The sequence below is a fragment of the Ceratotherium simum genome, chromosome 27 (genome assembly GCF_057802395.1).
Source record: "Ceratotherium simum simum isolate JZ-2026a chromosome 27, ASM5780239v1, whole genome shotgun sequence".
Taxonomy (NCBI): domain Eukaryota; kingdom Metazoa; phylum Chordata; class Mammalia; order Perissodactyla; family Rhinocerotidae; genus Ceratotherium; species Ceratotherium simum.
The window spans coordinates 2,628,754-2,646,028 of record NC_141926.1 but is presented as its reverse complement, the minus strand read 5'-3'; the positions used below and the strand labels follow the sequence as shown (position 1 = coordinate 2,646,028).

The 17,275-nt window shown below is 64.2% G+C and overlaps 1 protein-coding gene across 3 annotated transcripts in view; it reads left to right on the top strand.

Moving 5' to 3' along the window:
• PFKL (phosphofructokinase, liver type) overlaps positions 1-16,321 on the top strand; it is a 28,392-nt gene extending 12,071 nt beyond the window's left edge. For 2 of the 3 annotated variants that reach the window (XM_004429651.3, XM_087417998.1), the window contains exons 6-22: positions 444-488; positions 694-802; positions 3,150-3,245; positions 4,256-4,348; positions 6,207-6,332; positions 7,307-7,371; positions 8,053-8,116; positions 9,418-9,564; positions 9,929-9,999; positions 10,435-10,522; positions 11,560-11,712; positions 13,384-13,548; positions 13,960-14,021; positions 14,265-14,376; positions 15,019-15,118; positions 15,229-15,334; positions 15,731-16,321. In XM_004429651.3, the coding sequence (XP_004429708.1) occupies positions 444-488; positions 694-802; positions 3,150-3,245; positions 4,256-4,348; positions 6,207-6,332; positions 7,307-7,371; positions 8,053-8,116; positions 9,418-9,564; positions 9,929-9,999; positions 10,435-10,522; positions 11,560-11,712; positions 13,384-13,548; positions 13,960-14,021; positions 14,265-14,376; positions 15,019-15,118; positions 15,229-15,334; positions 15,731-15,878 (1,750 nt within the window). In that variant the 3' untranslated portion in view covers positions 15,879-16,321. Of the gene's footprint in view, positions 1-443; positions 489-693; positions 803-3,149; positions 3,246-4,255; positions 4,349-6,206; positions 6,333-7,306; positions 7,372-8,052; positions 8,117-9,417; positions 9,565-9,928; positions 10,000-10,434; positions 10,523-11,559; positions 11,713-13,383; positions 13,549-13,959; positions 14,022-14,264; positions 14,377-14,623; positions 14,993-15,018; positions 15,119-15,228; positions 15,335-15,730 lie in introns of those variants that run through there. The other variant, XM_087417999.1, reaches the window with a different exon arrangement.
• The last annotated feature ends 954 nt before the right edge of the window (positions 16,322-17,275 follow it).

The window sequence follows — 17,275 nt, the reverse complement described above, 5'->3', positions numbered from 1 at the left end:
CTGCCAGGCCGCCAGGCCGGCGAGCTTGGGATCCTGTCTGCCGGCGAGGGGGTGAGACCACTGCTCTGCAGGGGCTCTAGCTGTGTAGAACTTCTTGTCAGGCCACCAGCCGGCCGTGGGGTGATGGTGTGTCCCGGCTCCTCAGGCTGCTGGCTGGTGACGGCGAGGCCCAGGCAAGGCGAATGGCCTTTAGCCTTAGGAGCCGAAGATCCGTGAAAACCAGCCTGAAGGGGCAGAGGTGGCTTTTAGGGCAGAGACTCGATGAGAAGGGCTGTTTGTCCTTTGGCTGCTCTCGTGTCCTCTGTGTTGCCCGGCACTCCCCTGGCAGAGCGGGGGCCGTGGGCGGCGTGGCACGGTCCCTGTGGCTCCCGGGAGGCTGGGCTGCACGTCTCAGCTCCGGGAGTCTGGGCACTGACACCCTCCGCCCTGTTCCATGTCCACAGCCACCAGAGGACCTTCGTGCTGGAGGTGATGGGGCGGCACTGCGGGTAAGGGGGCTGCCCCGGGGGGCCGAGGGCCCGGGGCTACTGGGGAGCAGGAGCGGGCGCACAGTGCCTGCTCATTGAACGCTGTAGGTGTGAGAGCGGGGCGTGGGGAGTCCCAACTCCAGCCGGACGCAGCTCAGAGCCACACCTACCCCAGAGCCAGGTCTGGGCCCCGCCTGCTGCAGCCCCTACCCCTTCCCTCCTCCAGGTACCTGGCCCTGGTGTCCGCCCTGGCCTCAGGGGCCGACTGGCTGTTCATCCCCGAGGCGCCCCCCAAGGACGGCTGGGAGAACTTCATGTGCGAGAGGCTTGGCGAGGTGAGTGGCTGAGGGTCTTCTCCCCAGGGTCCCTGCTGTAAGCCGCTTGGCCGGTGCAGAGAGGCAGGTGTCCCCCAGGATAGCCACCCTGGGCATGTGTGACCAGCTTTGGCTGATTTGTGGTCACTCTGGTTCAACAAGCATCCACGTGGGTCCCCCTGGGGGTGGCACCCAGCGAGGACTGGGGAGGGGTACAGGGTTGACTGCCATGGACACACCTGGGGGCCTGCTCCCGGGAGGGCAGGGGAGACACTCAGGCCACGGCCCGGGGCTCAGCTCTGCATGGTCAGTGCTGACAGGGGAGAGGGGACAGGAGTGGGGACACGGTCAAGCTGGCTTCTTGGGGGCCATGACTGCTGAGCCTGAGCCGGGGGAGGTGGCCTCGTGAAGAGGGGTGGGCGAGCACACGGGCAGTGACCCCAGCAGAAGAGGCCCAGAGTGGGTGGTGGAGGCTAGGGGGGATGGGAAGGCAGCTGAGGGCTGAGGCCTCGTCCGGGAGAGATGAGCAGGGTGCCTGAGATGGGGGTGACTCTCCCCTGGAATCAGCTCTCTAGGGCCCTCAGGGTGGAGTTGGGGAGCTCTGGCACAGAACAGGCAGACGCTTTGCCCTGGGGGCCCCCAACTAAGGCAGGTTGGCCCCTCGGCCAGGCCAGGGCTTGGCGTTGGACGGGAGGGCCATGGAGTGGGGAGGGAGGTGCTGTACTGGGGGAGAGGGGTGCCTTCAGATCAGGGGCTCGAGGGCCAAGGTCTGGATTCGAGGCAGGGGAGCCCCTGGGACTGTGCACCCAAGTTCACATTTGGGCCAGGTCTGGACCTAATGGGCTGTGCCTGCCCAGGCTGTCCTCCACATCCTGGCCCTAGTGGCAGGGTGAGCACGGAGGCCGCCCGGGGCCGGGCCTTTTGTTCTGGAGTCCTGGGAGGTCAGCGCCCGCTGTCTTCCGAGGGAGAGGCGGGCGCGCCTGGGGCTGGCTCTCAAGCGTCCCCGTCCCCATGTGACCCTGCTGGTGGCATCACTCCCATCCCCGTGGCTTTGCATCCCTGCCCAGGGCGGTGGGAGGGGCTGAGGGTCATGACTGGCCTCTGGAACCTTCCCCAGTGGAGCCAAGGGCAGGGTCTAGAGGAGCCCAAAGGCGGGTGAGGCTGGCCAGAGGCCCATGTTCTCTCCTTGGATGGAGTCCTTGCACCCTGGGGGCCGGGGGCCTGACTGGCGCTGGGCTCCGGTAGTCATGGGCCCTGGCTGACCTTGACTCTGGCTTACTCCCTGAGAACTCGGGGCTGGGCCTTCCTGGAAGTGGCCTGGACTCAGGGTCGGTGCACCCTGGTTCTCTTCTGCTCTGTGTAAGGCCCTCAGGCCCTCCCTGGGCTTCCCTGAGCCTTAGTTCCCCCACCTGTGAGGTGCAGGTGTTACCCTCCACCCTGCCCACCCCCCAGGCTGCAGTGAAGGAGGTGAGGGAGGTATGGTCTCTTCTGCTCCACCTGCAGCCCCATCTCTGGCTGTCTCACCTCACCTGCACCAGCGTCACCTCCTCCAGGCAGCCCTCCACTCCCGGTTCCCTGTCCCACTGCACCCGGGCCTCGCAGGAGCTGCTCTGGCTTTGTCCTCCTCTCTGAGGCTTTTTGGGTGCTGTGGGGCAAACATGGGCTTGTGGCTTGGAGTGAATCCCACAAATGTTTGCTGAAGAAATAAATGAGTGACAAGTGCTTTCCCCAGAAAGCTCTGCATTTGCAGTGATGAGTCCCGTCAAGGGCTGGTGCAGGGTGTCCTGGGTCCCTGGATGCCACCTTTGCTCCTTCCACAGCCTGGGGAGGAGAGGGGAGTCATCCAGGGGCGCAGTGTGTCTGGGAAGACCTGGGTGGTGGCCAGCACTGTGAGGTCACCCCACTTTAAGGATGAGAAAACAGAGGCTCAGAGGGGACCTTAGTGTCCCAGGTAGTCGCTGGCAGGATTGGCTCTGTGACTGCAGGACCTGTTGGGGGGGCGTCCCTCTGCCCCTCCATCCCAGGTCCCAGCCTCTGAGTCCTGGGGAGGCTGCAGAGCCACTGTCTCCCTGCCTGGACTGCTTCCCCCGGGAGCATCCGCACTCACATCCCACCTGTACCACTGCCTGGTCCCTGGCCCCAGGGCCCCTTCCTCCCCCACTGCCCCCACTTCCCAGGCTGCAGGCCAAGAGCCCTCCCCCAGCCCCCCTCCCCTCCCCATTCCCGGGAGGGGCAGCGGGGTCCTGGTCGACCCACCTCAGTCCACCGCCTGCCCCTCATGTGGATTGTGGGCCCCATGGTGTGGAGCCCAGGTGCGGGGCAGGTGTCTCCAGGCTGGCGGCTGAGCTCTGGGGTGTCTCTGATCCAGACTCGGAGCCGAGGGTCCCGACTGAACATCATCATCATTGCGGAGGGCGCCATCGACCGCAACGGGAAGCCCATCTCCTCCCGCTACGTGAAGGACGTGAGTGTGGATGGGCGGGGCCTCGGGGGAGGGGACCCCTTTATCTCCAGTTCTCAAATGTTCTTGCTGGGGCCCTACCCCCTGCTCCCTGGGGGAAGAGGCTCCTGGAGCATGCTTCCTTATCTTCAGTGATGGCTAGATGTGGGGGTCATGCCCAGGGGCTCTGGAGAAGCCCTGCCCCAGAGGCTGTGTGCCCCCCACCTGTTGGGAGCCCCCCCACCATCTGGGGTTCAGTCTTCATTCAGAATATGTTCCCTGAAGGGCCAGGCCTGCCCCCATCCTAGAAGCCTGGTCCAGTCCCCCAACACTGTCCCAATGTCAGGACCCAGCCCCTGCTGGCTCCTCAGTGAGAGGGATGCCCACCGCCCACCCCGTGCCCTATTCACAGCCGAGGAACTGGGACTGTGGGGAGTCCTCCCTGCGACCTGCACCCACCTGTGCATTCTGCGCCAGGGCCCTCGCCCACCCTCCAGCAGGGCACAGCCCTCCAGCCTCTGTGCCACTCTCTTTGGCCTCCCACCCTGTCATTGCGTCCCCAGCCAGGCGCTGCCAGGAGCCGGCCCACCTGGCCCAGGGGACACTACTCGGTGGGCTCAAACGCAAGGGGGCTGGAGACCATGAGGAGCTCCCGCAGCCAGGGCCGCAGGCCTGGAGACAACCCCTCACTCACACATGCGGGAACACATATCCACACACTTGTACAGGGGCACACACCCACACACGGAAACACACATTCACACACTCACTCAGAAATACACCCACAGTCCATGGAAACACCTCCCCTCCCACAGAAACGCACATCCACATGCTCACACAGACACACTCCCCACACTCACAGCTGTGGGCATGAACCCTGGGCTGGCTCTGTGCGACACCGAGGGGCTGACGTCCATGGCATCCCTGAGGCAGGGGTGAGGGATGAGGACCAGAGTTGGGGGCCATGGGGTGGTGGGGCAGTGGGAGTGGGCATCGAGCCCAAACACCCCCCGTCTCTCTGTCCTGATGAGCAGCTGGTGGTCCAGAGGCTGGGCTTCGACACGCGTGTGACCGTGCTGGGCCATGTGCAGAGGGGAGGGACCCCCTCGGCGTTCGACCGCATCCTGGTAGGTGGGGTGTCACTCTGGTCCTGGGTGTGCATGTGTGGGTGAGCGTGAGCATTTTCTCACCATTGCCAGTGCTCGTGGGTGGAGGTGTGGCCCCTCGTTTCTGTAGGGGTGGGAAACTCAGACCTGGGGACAGACGGAGGGCCCAGCCATGCCCCTGCCTCCTGGGGAGCCCCCGCCCCTGCCCCACGTGTCGGCAGCCTAGGCTCCTGACCCTCCTGGCGATGGCTTTTGGGAGGTCCCTGGGAAAGGAGGGTGGGGTGAGCAGAGGGCAGGGCCTATGGCTCGGCCCCCTCGGTCCGTTGTCTGGTTGCTCTGAGTCTGGCCCACGGCCCAGCACCACAGCTCTGTGGCCTGGGGGAGGCCAGGCGCTGCGGAGGGGAGTGCTGGATTCTGGCCTGAGTGTGCTGTCATCGTCCTGCTTACTGCTGGGTCCCACCTGGTCCTCTGCAAAGTGGGAATAGTGTTGCAGCCAAGTGGAGACAGGGTCTGGGGGCCAGGGAAGACCCCATGGGTGGTCAAGTGCGAGCATGCGAAGGCCGGTCACCCTGGGCAGTGGGGGCCGGAGACTGAAGGCCACAGCTGTGCCCTGGCCACTGTGCTGGTGTGAGGCTGGATGACTAGCTCCAGCCTTTGGGGAGCTGCAGCTGCTGTGCTGCCCTGAGCCTTTCCTGGGACGTCTCCATGCGTGATCTCCCCAGTCCTGTCACAGAGCAGGGGACACTGACCTCAGAGAGGTCTGCCAACCTGGCCGGGCACCCTCTGCACCCTACATGAGGCCTCAGGGGTGCACTCAGGGGAGCCTCCTGAGGGACCTGGGACATTGGGGCCAAGCACGGGCCCCCCACTGAGTCTAGGGGGCAGAGATGTGGCTGGGTCTGGGGTCTCCCCTACTTGCAGGAGAACAGGCTGGCCTACCGGATTCGTGGGTGCTGGTAGAAGACATGAGATGCCTGGGTCAGAGACAAAGGACAGTTTATTACTCACAGCCAGAGCAGCAGCATTTTGTGCTGGTCCCTGAGCCCACTTCCCACAGGGTGACACACGGCAGGTTGTGTTACAGGAGAGGAGCCTGAGCTTAGGGAACCTGAATCTTCCCTAATGAGCCCTCAGCATGGTGCTCCTCACGAGACAGGAACTTTCTTCCAAGGCTGTCCCTGACACAAACCTGAGCAGTCGGTGCCTCACTCACAAGATCGTGCAGAAACCCTCGGAGCCACAGGAGCATGGTCTGCGGGGGCAGCAGGAGGCAGGGGCCCCGCCCACTGCATCTCATGGAGCAGACCACCGTGACCTCGGGCCTTGCTTTCTTTCACACCTGTCTGTTCCCACTGGCTGTGCCAGGACCCCATTTGTGATTTGTCCCCAAGGAGGGCAGTCCCTAAATGTTTTAGCTGGCCCAGCCCACCAGCCCACGTTCATCCTTTGCACACATACTAGGAAAACCGTGAATTAAGGAGCTCCAAGCGAGAGATGTTGTTGTAGTGGAAAGAACCCTGGAAACCCAGTTCCAGCCCTCGCCCTGCCCGTCAGGCTGAGTGACCAAGGGCACGTGGCGCCACTGCCACCTGGCAGCGTGGGGACCACGCCTTCCTGGCAGCGCTGTCTGAGACCCCGTGAAATGGTGCCTGGAAGGGCTGTTCTGAATGGTGGTCATATTAAGTCACTGTTTCTGGTGCCACTTATTCTAGAAGTTTCTATTAATGTTTGTGCATGGTGTGGAGGCTGGCTCAGCATGGCCCCCAGAGCAGAGAAGGGCTGAGCGAGCAAGTGTGTGTGAGTGTGTATGTGTGTGTGCACGTGGTTGAGGGGTGGTGTGCACCTGCCTGAGCCCCATCCCACCCCTCTCCCCACTCAGAGCAGCAAGATGGGCATGGAGGCGGTGATGGCACTGCTGGAGGCCACGCCCGACACGCCGGCCTACGTGGTCAGCCTCTCAGGGAACCAGTCGGTGCGGCTGCCCCTCATGGAATGTGTGCAGGTGGTGAGTTCCGACCCTGCCTCTGAGGGAGGTGCCCCCTTCCCGCCAGATCCCCCTGTCGTCCCAGGCCCTCTCAGGGCCCCAGCAGGCCCCTCTCCCTGGTGTCCTCTGCTTCCCATGCGTGTTACGTGGAGTAGGCAGCACACACGTCTCCTGTTGTGGCTGTCTGGGTGCGTTGCTGCGCCCTCAGCAGGCCCTGGAGTGTCCGAGACCTGTAGTCCTCCAGGTACAGGAGGGAGGTGTGAGCACGTCCCCAAGGGGGGACCAGCCCCAGGAGAGGATGGGAGCTTCAGGGAGCTGGGGGTGCTGAGGTCACTTAGCTGCCTGGAGCCAGTGGCCTTGGACGGACCTTGCAAACTGGGCGGGTGGGGCTGGGAGGGTGGAAGAGGAGCAGGTGGCCAGATTCACTTGGTCAACTCAGGGAGAGCGTGGGGGCACATTCAGTGCGGCTGGAACAGGGACCACCAGAAAGGCGAGTGGAGGTGAGGGCAGAGAGGCTGAGAGGCTGGGTGTGGGGACGCGGGCCCTGGCTCTGCAGGCGTGGGGGCCCTCCGCTGGGGGCAGAGCGGGCTGCTGGGAGAGGGTGGGTGGGAGCAGGAGATTGGGCCTCCCTGAGCCTCCTCTTGGGAGGGCCTCCCGCCGTGACTCCTGCCGTGACTCCCGCCGTGACTCCCGCCGTGACTCCCGCTGGGCCCTGCTGCGGGGCAGGCTGGGCGTTGGCCGTGGGTGTGGGGGCCAGACTGGCTTCACTCTCCATTCCCAAGGTCCTGGCTGGGCCCCCAGGGGCTGAGGAGGAGCGAGGCCTGGGGAGGACCTGGTGGCCGGGCCAAGTGGGGCCCGCTTGGCCTCAGCCAGCACTCCCGATTGCTGGCAGTGGCTACTGCCCCGGGGGGTCTGGGACAGGCCCCCCGAGTTGTCAGTGGTGAGTGTGTGCGCCAGGCCTCCTCCCCCAGTCTGTGCTCTCCGTTTTCTTTAAGACGAAAGAGGTGCAGAAGGCCATGGACGAGAAGAGGTTCGACGAAGCCATCCAGCTCCGTGGCAGGTGAGGGCCTTGCAGGGTGGCATCAGGGTGCCGTCTGCTCAGCGGGGCCACTGGCAGACTCCCATGTGGCTCGCACACTGCCGTGCCCCTGACACGCAGGCCGTGCACACCTGCAGACGGCGCCCCACATAGTCTCTTGAGACCCCCCCTTCTGAGTGTGTGCGGTCGAGCCCTGTGAAGTAGAGCAGGAGGAAGGGGTCTTAATGGTCCTGGGGCCGGGAAGCAGGCAGGCTGGGGGTGGACATGGAGCCGCCACGCGAGGTGGGACCTGCAGGGCAGAGGGGAGGGGCACGGCACGGGTGGGGATGGGGCAGGCACCTCGGGGCAGGGGGTGTCCACAGGAGAAGCAATGAGGCAAGCCGGGGGGCCAGGTGGAGTGGATCCGCAGACGTGGTCTCCATGTTTCCGTGGCTGTGCTCCCCACCCGCTCCCCAACCGTGCAGGCTGGATGCGGGGCACTGGCTTTGCTGAGAGGGATGTTGGGATTGCATGTCCTGTGGGGTCTTCCACGGCCCAGTGATGGCACCCAGCCAGGGCTTGTGGCGACAGGAAGGAAGGAGGGCAGCGCTGCGTCCAGCTCCTTCGTGGCTGAGCTGTGGGCCACGTGCTGTGCTGAGTTGTGTGGCTGTGACCGTGGGCAGGCTGCAGGGCTGTGTGATGCATGACCGGCTTCCGTTCCAGGAGCTTTGAGAACAACTGGAACATTTACAAGCTGCTTGCACACCAGAAGGTCTCCAAAGAGAAGGTGAGGTGGTGCAGGCGGCAGAGCCCATGGCCGTTGTCTCCGCAGCCTCCTCGCCCCGCCCCTGCTGCCGGGGTCGCCTGTGGGTTCGGCCTGCTGCCCCCGCCCGGGAGGCAGGAGCTCCCAGCGGCCCGGCTGGGCAAGGACCCTCCCTCCTGTCTGGGGTCTGAGCTGTGAGCTGAGAGGTCAGGCTCGGCCTCTGCTTGCCCAGCAGGTCCCAGGCAGCCTGTGTCCGGCCTGGAGATTACATTGGCAGCCGCTCATCAAAGCCGAAGGGAATTAAGTCAGGCCCATCGATTTAACTCAGGAGAGGAGGGAGCCAACGTTTATGAAACGTTCCAAAATAGCTAAAAACCTCAGGAAATGGGCTCTTTTCAGAAAAGGATGATAGCAGGACTCGTTTCTGAAATCTCCCGGGGCAAGGACAGGGTCCCATCAAGACAGTTGTGGACAGTGGGGTCCTGGCCCCCCATTGACCCCAGAAGCTAGTCAGGGAGGGGCAGCCCCACCTCCCTCCAGCACAGCAGAGTGGTCTCCACGTCTCCCCCACACCGGCTGGGACGTGACGGCCTCTGGGGCGGCAGGGCTGGTGTGACCAGGACCCACGTGAGCCACACTGCCTGGCAGAGCCACTGGCCACACATGGCCACATTGTGCTTGGAATGTGCCTGCCCGTGGTGAGGTGCCGTACATGCCAAATACAGGCAGCGTTCCAAGGCTGCGGTGTGGAAGACGGACGTGGAATAGCCCGCTAGTAGTTTCTTACATTGATTCCAGGTTGAGGTCATAATTTGGTTAAATCAGGTAAAATCAATCCTAGTTATTAAGGTTAGTGTCACCTGCTTCTTGGCTGCTAGAACACTTAGAATGACTGCGGTGGTCCCCTTCTCTCTCTGCGCATCCGTGCCGCTCACCGATGACTTTGGGGCGCTGGCTGCCCTGACCCCGAGAGTGGGCGATTGCTGAGCTGCGGGCAGGTGCTGACTCTGGCCCGAGCCTGCGCTGCCACTGCACGAGCTGTGCTTGGCCGAGAGCGAGTGAGGTGGTGCTGCTGCCTTTGGCCAAGGACTTTGCGGTGGTTTATGAGCCAGGCGTGCACCACAGCTCACTGGGTCTCTGCCAGAAACTGCTGGGGTCAGTAGGACAGATATCTGTCACTCCCAGGGGAGTCCACTCGCTGGACGGTGTCCAGGCTGGCACGAGAACCTGGGCCCTCTTTCCGGAAGCTGCTCTGGCTGACCTCTGTCCAGGTCAGCTGGGTCTCCCTGCCCGGTGGTGACTCCTCTCTCCTCCCCTCGCTGAAGACCAACTTCTCCCTGGCCATCCTGAACGTGGGGGCCCCGGCGGCTGGCATGAACGCGGCTGTGCGCTCGGCGGTGCGCTGCGGCATTTCCCAGGGCCACACGGTGTACGTTGTGCATGACGGTTTTGAGGGCCTGGCCAAGGGTCAGGTAGGTGCGGCTGTGACAGAGGCTGGGCCGGGGCGTGTCTGTCTCCTGTTGGTTTATGATCCACCCCTCGCTTGCTCACAAACAAACCAGGACCATGGGACACAGGGAATGGCGTGTGAAAGTAGATTAGGGGCCTAAGGAGAGGGGTTAGCTCCCCGGGGTGGAGGGGGAGCAGCCGGGGCCATGTTAGCCATGCCCAGCCAGACCCCCAAACCCCACTCTGACCTGCAGTGTGACTGTCAGCGCCTGGCACAGCCCCTGCCTCCCTTGAGGACGTGCTCTCCCTGAGCACAGGTCTGTCACCTGAGGAGGAATGGGCGAGCACCTCCGGCTTGCCCCCTGAAGCTGTGTCTCCCTCCTGCAGGTGCAAGAAGTGGGCTGGCATGACGTGGCTGGCTGGCTGGGGCGTGGTGGCTCCATGCTGGGGACTAAGAGGTGAGCGGCTGGCCGCTGGCCCAGGCCTCCTGGCCACCGTGGGCAGCTGGGGTGGGAGATTCAGAGTGCAGGCTGCAGGGGAGACCAGCCCCATGGGCCTGGGCTAGGTCCCCCTTCTGGCTGGTGACCTGCCTGGGGCGGGCTGCAGACTCTCCTGCCCGGGGTGGCGAGAGCTCAGCCAAGGCCCCTGTGTGGAGGGAGGCTGCCCAGCGGCCCCAGGCCTGCGGAAAGCACGCCCTCGGGCAGGAAGTGGAGCTCACAGGCAGGCCGGCAGGCGGTGAGTGGCCAGTGCTCTGCTTCCGCCTCTAGACGGGAATTGTGCCACATCCCAGGGCCTTGTCTCCCCCGCGGTCAGCTGCAGTGTGGATGTGCGTCCTCCCAGCCTGGCGTTCTGTGCGGACGTGATGTGTTCATCTGCTTTATCTCCCGCCGCAGGACGCTGCCCAAGAGCTACATGGAGAAAATCGTGGAAAATGTCCGCAACTACAACATCCAGGCCCTGCTGGTCATCGGCGGCTTCGAGGTCAGGGGGCCGCCCGGGGGACCAAGTGGGGTGGGGGCATGGGGAGGAGGTCCAAGAGCATCTCTTCTCTGTCTGGGGTCCTTCTGGAAACCCCATGTACAAGGAAGGTCCAGCGGGCCAGCTGGCATGATGGGGCCCCGAGGGTAAGTGTGGTGCTGGCTTTGGGAGGGTTTTTACTTTCTCCTGGGGCTTCAGAGTTCAGAGGAATGCTGGCAACCTGGGTGCTGTTGGTGCTGGGGGGGAGGAGGAAGAGGAGGAGGAGGAGGGATGGAGGAGGGGGAGGGATGGAGGAGGACGGGGTAGGGATGGAGGAAGAGGAGGGAGGGAGGAGGAGGGAGGAGGAGGAGGAGGGGGAAGGGATAGAGGAGAAAGGAAGGGAGGAGGAGGAGGAGGGGAGGGATGGAGGAGGGGGAGGGATGGAGGAGGAGGGGGTAGGGATGGAGGAAGAGGAGGGAGGGAGGAGGAGGGAGGGAGGAGGAGGGGGAGGGATAGAGGACAAAGGAAGGGAGGAGGAGGAGGGGGGAGGGATGGAGGAGGGGGAGGGAGGGGGTGGCAGAGGTGGGGCAGCTCTGAGCCTCACCACTGGGCTGGCTCGTGTCCCAGGTGCGGGGGCGCAGGGCAGCCTTGGGTAGGAGGTCCAGTGGCCTCAGTCCCCTGCCTGTGGGGTGGCAGTCCACAGTGCAGCTCTCTGGCAGAGGTCTGGCACCGTTGGTGTACATGGCCAGCCTTCGTAAATGACAAATATCCACTCTTGCCCCTTCCCGAGCCCCTTGCAGATCACATGGAGTGGATCGGGGTCCAGGCAGGGTGGGTGGGCCTCCTTCCTGTCCTCATTGGAGTCCAGCTTCCCTGGTGAAGGGGACTACAGAGCTCCTGGGTGGGGCCTGCTAGGTTGTGGCCCTGGGGGTGGGGGCAGGTGGATCCCGATGCCCAGCCCCAGGCACACAGCGGGTGGCTGGGGAGCAGGCCGAGGGCGCCTTCCCCTCCTCCTGCCTCCTCCCCTTCGCCCAGCCTCTCCTGATCCCACCCACCCACAGGCCTATGAGGGGGTGCTGCAGCTGGTGGAGGCCCGAGGGCGCTACGAGGAGCTCTGCATCGTCATGTGCGTCATCCCAGCCACCATCAGCAACAACGTACCGGGCACTGACTTCAGCCTGGGCTCCGACACTGCTGTCAACGCCGCCATGGAGGTAGGGCGCCAGGGCCCTGCAGCCCCACTCAGGCTGGACTTGGGAGGGGATGGGGTGGCTGGCCCCCAGGAGGCGGGGCTGTGGGAGGAAAGAGCACGGTGCTGAGGGTTGCCGAGGGTGAGACGAGGCTTGGGGCCCACACTGAGGCCGCTGCCTTGTGGGGAGTGGACAGAACCTTGCTGCTTCCTGGGGCTTCCTGGACGGCAGGCAGAAGTGTGGCTCTGGGGTCACCTGGGCACAAGGAGGGCAGCCGTCAGGGCTGGGGCTGACTTACTTGTGCTAACGTACTGGTGTGGACATCAGGCCACGGTTCTATCCAGTGAGCAGCCACATGTGGATGGGGGGGGACTGAGGCCACCAGCTGGGACGTGGGAGGGTGGATGCTCCAGAGAACCTTCCAGTCATCTGAGCCATCCACCTTGGCACAGGCTTCCTGGGACGGGGTAGCCCCATCTGTGGAGGGGTCTGAGCAGGGCTGGCCCCACCAGGGCCTCCTGGGGGCCTCCTCACTGCTCTCTGCACCCTCTGGCTCCTTCCCACCCCCCATCTGTGGCCCCACATGAGCCCAGCTTCCCTGGGGGTTCAGCACCTCCATGCGTCTGGGTTGGGGGGGCTCTGAAGCTGGAAGGGGGGTGGGTTGACCCCAAGCAGCTTCTGTGTGTTATTAGAGAAAGGAGGAAATACGAATGGAACAAACAAGAGACTGAAGGAGAGCCCCTTGATCTCCCAACCCAGAGATCCCATGATCTCGTGGGGTTTTCTCTGAATTCTGCCCCTCCCCCATCTACACCGGCTGTGGGTCGCCCACGGCTCCTCTGAACCTTCTGTGCCTCTGCCCTTGGCCAGCGCCAAATGTGGTCCTGTTTTCTTTGCATCTGTGATGGGGGAAGACAGTATTCTGTTTTAACTTGCAGCTCTGATTTCTGTTGAAGTCGAACATTTTTCTCTACATTCATTGCCCATCTGTAGGGTTTTTTGGGAAATTGTCTTTTTCCATCATTTGCTCGTTTTTCTCTTGGCAAGTTTTCTTTTTTATTTGTAAGTGCTCTTTACATATATAGGACACTGACCCTTTGGCCAATGTTGCAGCTGTTCCTCCACTTTGCTCTCTGTCTCTTATCTGGGGTTTGACCTCCTGGTTCAGACCCCAATAACTTGCTTACCTCATTTTATTTCCCTTTTCTCAATTCTTTGTTTAATGTTATAATTTCCTTCTCAAACTCTGAGCCATTCCGAGTTAGGATTATCATGTGTCACGTTGTCATTAGCATCTTCAGGGCAGGTTGCTTCATGTGTCATCTGGTCCCTTGTTCACAGTGACCCTGCAGTGGCAGGAGAGTCGTCCCCTGTTTACGGATGAGGACATTAAAACCCAGTGTTTCTCTGGCTAACGTCAGGGAGACTCCCCCAGCAGTGTCCCGGCCTCCACCTGCTGGATGCTAGTGACACCCCCATTGTCCCTGGGGGCAGAACCACCTCAGTTGAGTGGCCCTGATTCTGTGGCCCCGTGGAGAGCACATGGTCAGGGCTGCCAGCGCCCTGGGCACGTGGGGCGAGGCTGTCCCGGCTCCTCCCGATCTCAGTCAGCTTTGGAGAGGGACCTGGGTCCCTGCAGCGTCGTGGCTCCCCATGCCCTACCGGGAAGGGCCCTGACCACCCCTGGCCCCCCAGAGCTGTGACCGCATCAAGCAGTCGGCATCAGGGACCAAGCGCCGGGTGTTCATTGTGGAGACCATGGGGGGCTACTGTGGCTACCTGGCCACCGTGACCGGCATCGCCGTGGGGGCTGACGCCGCCTACGTCTTTGAGGACCCTTTCAACATCCAAGACTTAAAGGTGAGCCCCCAGCCCTTCTCCGACTGCAGACCACCCCAGCGGGGCTGAGTGGGTCGCCTCCTGAGACACACGAGAGGGCCTGGGGCCCAGGCCAAGGACCCATGGCCCAGCAGGCTGGCGCCTCGTGACCCCTGCAGCCCCTCACCCTCGTGCAGTGCCCCCGCCCTGTGTCCACGCTGTGGCTTCCATGGCCTCCCGGCCCCACCCCACCCGGCCTCAGGGTCCAGCCCCCATCTCCCAGCGCCTCCCACCAGCCACAGGCCTGCGCCTCCCCCATCACCCCGGGTCATGTTGGCCCTATTTGTCAGTTAGTCTGGAATATTCCTTCCCAGAGAGCCTGCAGGCTGCGGGTGAGTGCAGTGCTGGCTGCTGCCCCCACTCCGGCTCACCCTCGTTCCCTTGCCCCTGCAGGTCAACGTGGAGCACCTGACAGAGAAGATGAAGACAGATATCCAGAGGGGCCTGGTGCTGCGGTGAGGGCGGGCGAGCCTGGGCGGGGCGGGAGGAGGGTCTGCCCAAGCCCAAGCCATGGGGGGTGGGGGCTTCCAGACCACCAAGCTGCAGGCCAGGCTGCCGAGGGGCAGAACAAGGTGGAGGGGGCCTTGGAAAGGGGAGGGTGGGGTCCGGCTTTCCCGAGGTGCCGCCCCCTCCTGCAGACCCAGCCGGCGGGGGCATCAGCGTCCGGGCGAGACCTGAGCGGCTGTTCCTCTCCCCAGAAATGAGAAATGCCACGAATACTACACCACGGAGTTCCTCTACAACCTGTACTCCTCCGAGGGCAAGGGCGTCTTCGACTGCAGGACCAACGTCCTGGGCCACCTGCAGCAGGTACAGGTCGGGGAGCGTGGATTCCGGAAGGTGGCCCTTGGCCCCCATCTGTACCTGGTGCACATCCTCGTGGGGCCGCTTCCATCTCACCCCGACCAGAGAGCCCATCAGCCTGCAGTGCAGGCGAGGAGACGAGGCTCCGGTCCTACTGAGGCCTCGCCGCCAGGAAGGGGTGGGGCCGGGACCCCTGTGGCCACCTCCACCCCACCAAGCCCCCTCCCTCCTTGGCCTCCTGGTGGCCCTGCAGGAAGCCTACGCTGTGGGGTTTCCCAGCCTGACGTGGGGCCGTGTGTGTCCCGAGGGATCCCCTCTCCCGGAGGGTCCTTGCTCACTGGTGGTGGGACCTGCCTGCTGGACACAGGGGCCCATGGAGGCCACCCTACTGGATGACAGCCCACTGCTCGGCCTCTGGAGGTGGCTTTTGGGCCAAATTTGGGGTGGAGAAAGGGGCCAGGGCTGAGTGGGGGGCAGGCAAAGGGAACAGACCAGAAGTACTCGGAGGTTGGGGTTGGAGGGGCTGAGGTGGCAGGAGCTGCCCGGGAGGGCTCACCTGAGGTCACGGCGGGCCAAGGTGTGGGGCTCCTGCCTCGGGCGGGTCTGCTCCTCCCTGTGGCCAGGACGAGGCCTCACCGCTGTTTCCAGGGCGGGGCTCCAACCCCCTTTGACCGGAACTACGGTACCAAGCTGGGGATGAAGGCCATGCTCTGGATGTCAGAGAAGCTGCAGGCGGTCTACCGCAAGGGTACGTGGGGGAGGGGACTCGGCGGGAGGGCGGCGGCCCGGACCCGACCCTGCCCTCTGCCGGGGCCCTGGGGGTGGGGCTGCCAGCACGCATCGTGTCTGTGTCCACAGGGCGGGTGTTTGCCAACGCCCCCGACTCGGCCTGCGTGATCGGCCTGCGGAAGAAGGTGGTGGCCTTCAGCCCTGTCACCGAGCTCAAGAAGGAGACTGACTTTGAGTGAGTCCCTCCAAAGAGAGGGGGGGGCCTGACTGGGCCTAGACTTTCCAGGGCCAGTGTGCTGGGAGAGCGGTGTGGCTACACTCAAACCCTGACCCCACGGGGCAGCCCCCGTCCCCACACTCAGGGCTGACCCCAGGTCCCCACTCCTCCCGACAGGGCAGAGGGTGGGGGCTCAGCCGGACTGGGCAGGCCTGAGAGCACATGCCTCCCACTCCGTCCCCCAGTGAGTCTGTGCCGAGCCCCTCCTGGGTGCAGGCCCGGGAGGGACGGGGACCCCGGGTCCTCGAGCGCAGTGGCCGGGCCAGTGTCCAGGTGTTCAGAGGAGGGTGTTCAGTCCCGGGTGGGGGCCGCGGCCCGAAGAGTGGCCCGCCCCTGAGCCCCGGTCTGCTGCAGGCACCGCATGCCCCGGGAGCAGTGGTGGCTGAACCTGCGGCTCATGCTGAAGATGCTGGCGCAGTACCGCATCAGCATGGCTGACTACGTGTCCGGGCAGCTGGAGCACGTCACCCGCCGCACTCTGAGCATCGAGAAGGGCTTCTGAAGCTGTGCCCGCCGCCTCCGCTGGCCTCCCTCCCCGGGACCCCGGCTGCTGCTGCCTGAAGCCTGTGGGCAGGCGGGTGGTGGGCAGGGGGGCGCAGCCCTCTCAGCCCGGCTCGGGGGTCTCAGGCCCCACCTCTGTCCCCTGCTGCCCGCCGGGCTGTCCTCCGGGACAGAGCACCCTGGGCACCCACCTTCCAGCCCAGGGGACGTGAGGGCGTCCGTGTTTGGACACGGCTGTCTTCTGCCTCGGCGCCCGTGTGGGCCTGAGCCTCTCCACATGCTGGCCCCTCACCCTCACCAGCCCTTGGGGGGCCAGCGCCCAGGTCTCCGTGCCAAGGGGGAGTGTGACCCTGTGGGCCTCACTGTGACCCTGCTTCTCTGTGCACTGCCACTGTGGCTGACAGAGCTTGTCACCTTTTCTAGAAATAAAATCCCCCGACCGTGGAGTGCCGTCAGTCTCTGGGGAGCAGGGCCCATGGAATCTTCTAGGGAGGGTGGGTGGGCTGGTGGTTTGTAGCCCCCCATCTGCATGCACGGGTCTGGGGCCCTCCTCTGGCCCTGGAGTTGGGCCGGGCCTCAGGGACACACGCCCTCCGGGGCTGCACTCACCTCCCAGGACCAGCAGTCCCTCCCTGCTGATGGGGTAACCTGGGCCCCCCAGCCTATCCTGAGGGGTGACAGGCCTACCCTTCCCCAGTCTTGGGTGGATTTCTGAGCCTGGTTCCCAGGCCCCAAGTCTGACCTGGAACAGTTCCCTAGACAGCCTGGGCTGGAGTGTCAGAAGCAGAGCCAAGGTCCTGGGGCAGGTGGCTGATCTGTGCAAGCATCCCAGGAGACACGGGTGAGGGTGGTTGACAGGGGGAGGCAGCCAGAAACTTCGTCACTACTGGGGGCCAGGGCCTGATCCACCGGAAGTTCTGGGGGTAGCGTAGAGCCTTGCTCTGCAGTGTGGTGCTGGAACCAGGGTCCCCGAGGGGAAGCGCTGAACCTCTACCACACGGAGCCTGCACCTTGGCGGGACCTCCGTGACTCCTCGCTGTACCCTCCACGTGCGTCCCCACCGCGGTCACCTGGGCACTTATGTGTCCAGGGCTGCTCCTGCCCTGGCAACTGCAGAGGCTCAGGAGGAGGTTCTGGGACCCACGAGGTTTTGTGGGGCCTCAGGGGGCCCACAGGCCACATCAGGGGTCCCCTTGGGCAGGGGTTCTTACAGTGGGGCCCAGGCTGGCTAGGTGGCTCTAGGGATCAGGTTGGGCCCTCTGTCCCTCAGGCTACCTTCATGTCCCCACAGACCTTGGCAGGGAGCCTGGGTCACTCCAGGGGACAGCAGGCATGGTTGGCCTGGCCCTGTGCCAGGGGCCACGCCAGCCTCACTGTGTTGTCCCAAAGGCTCCCGGG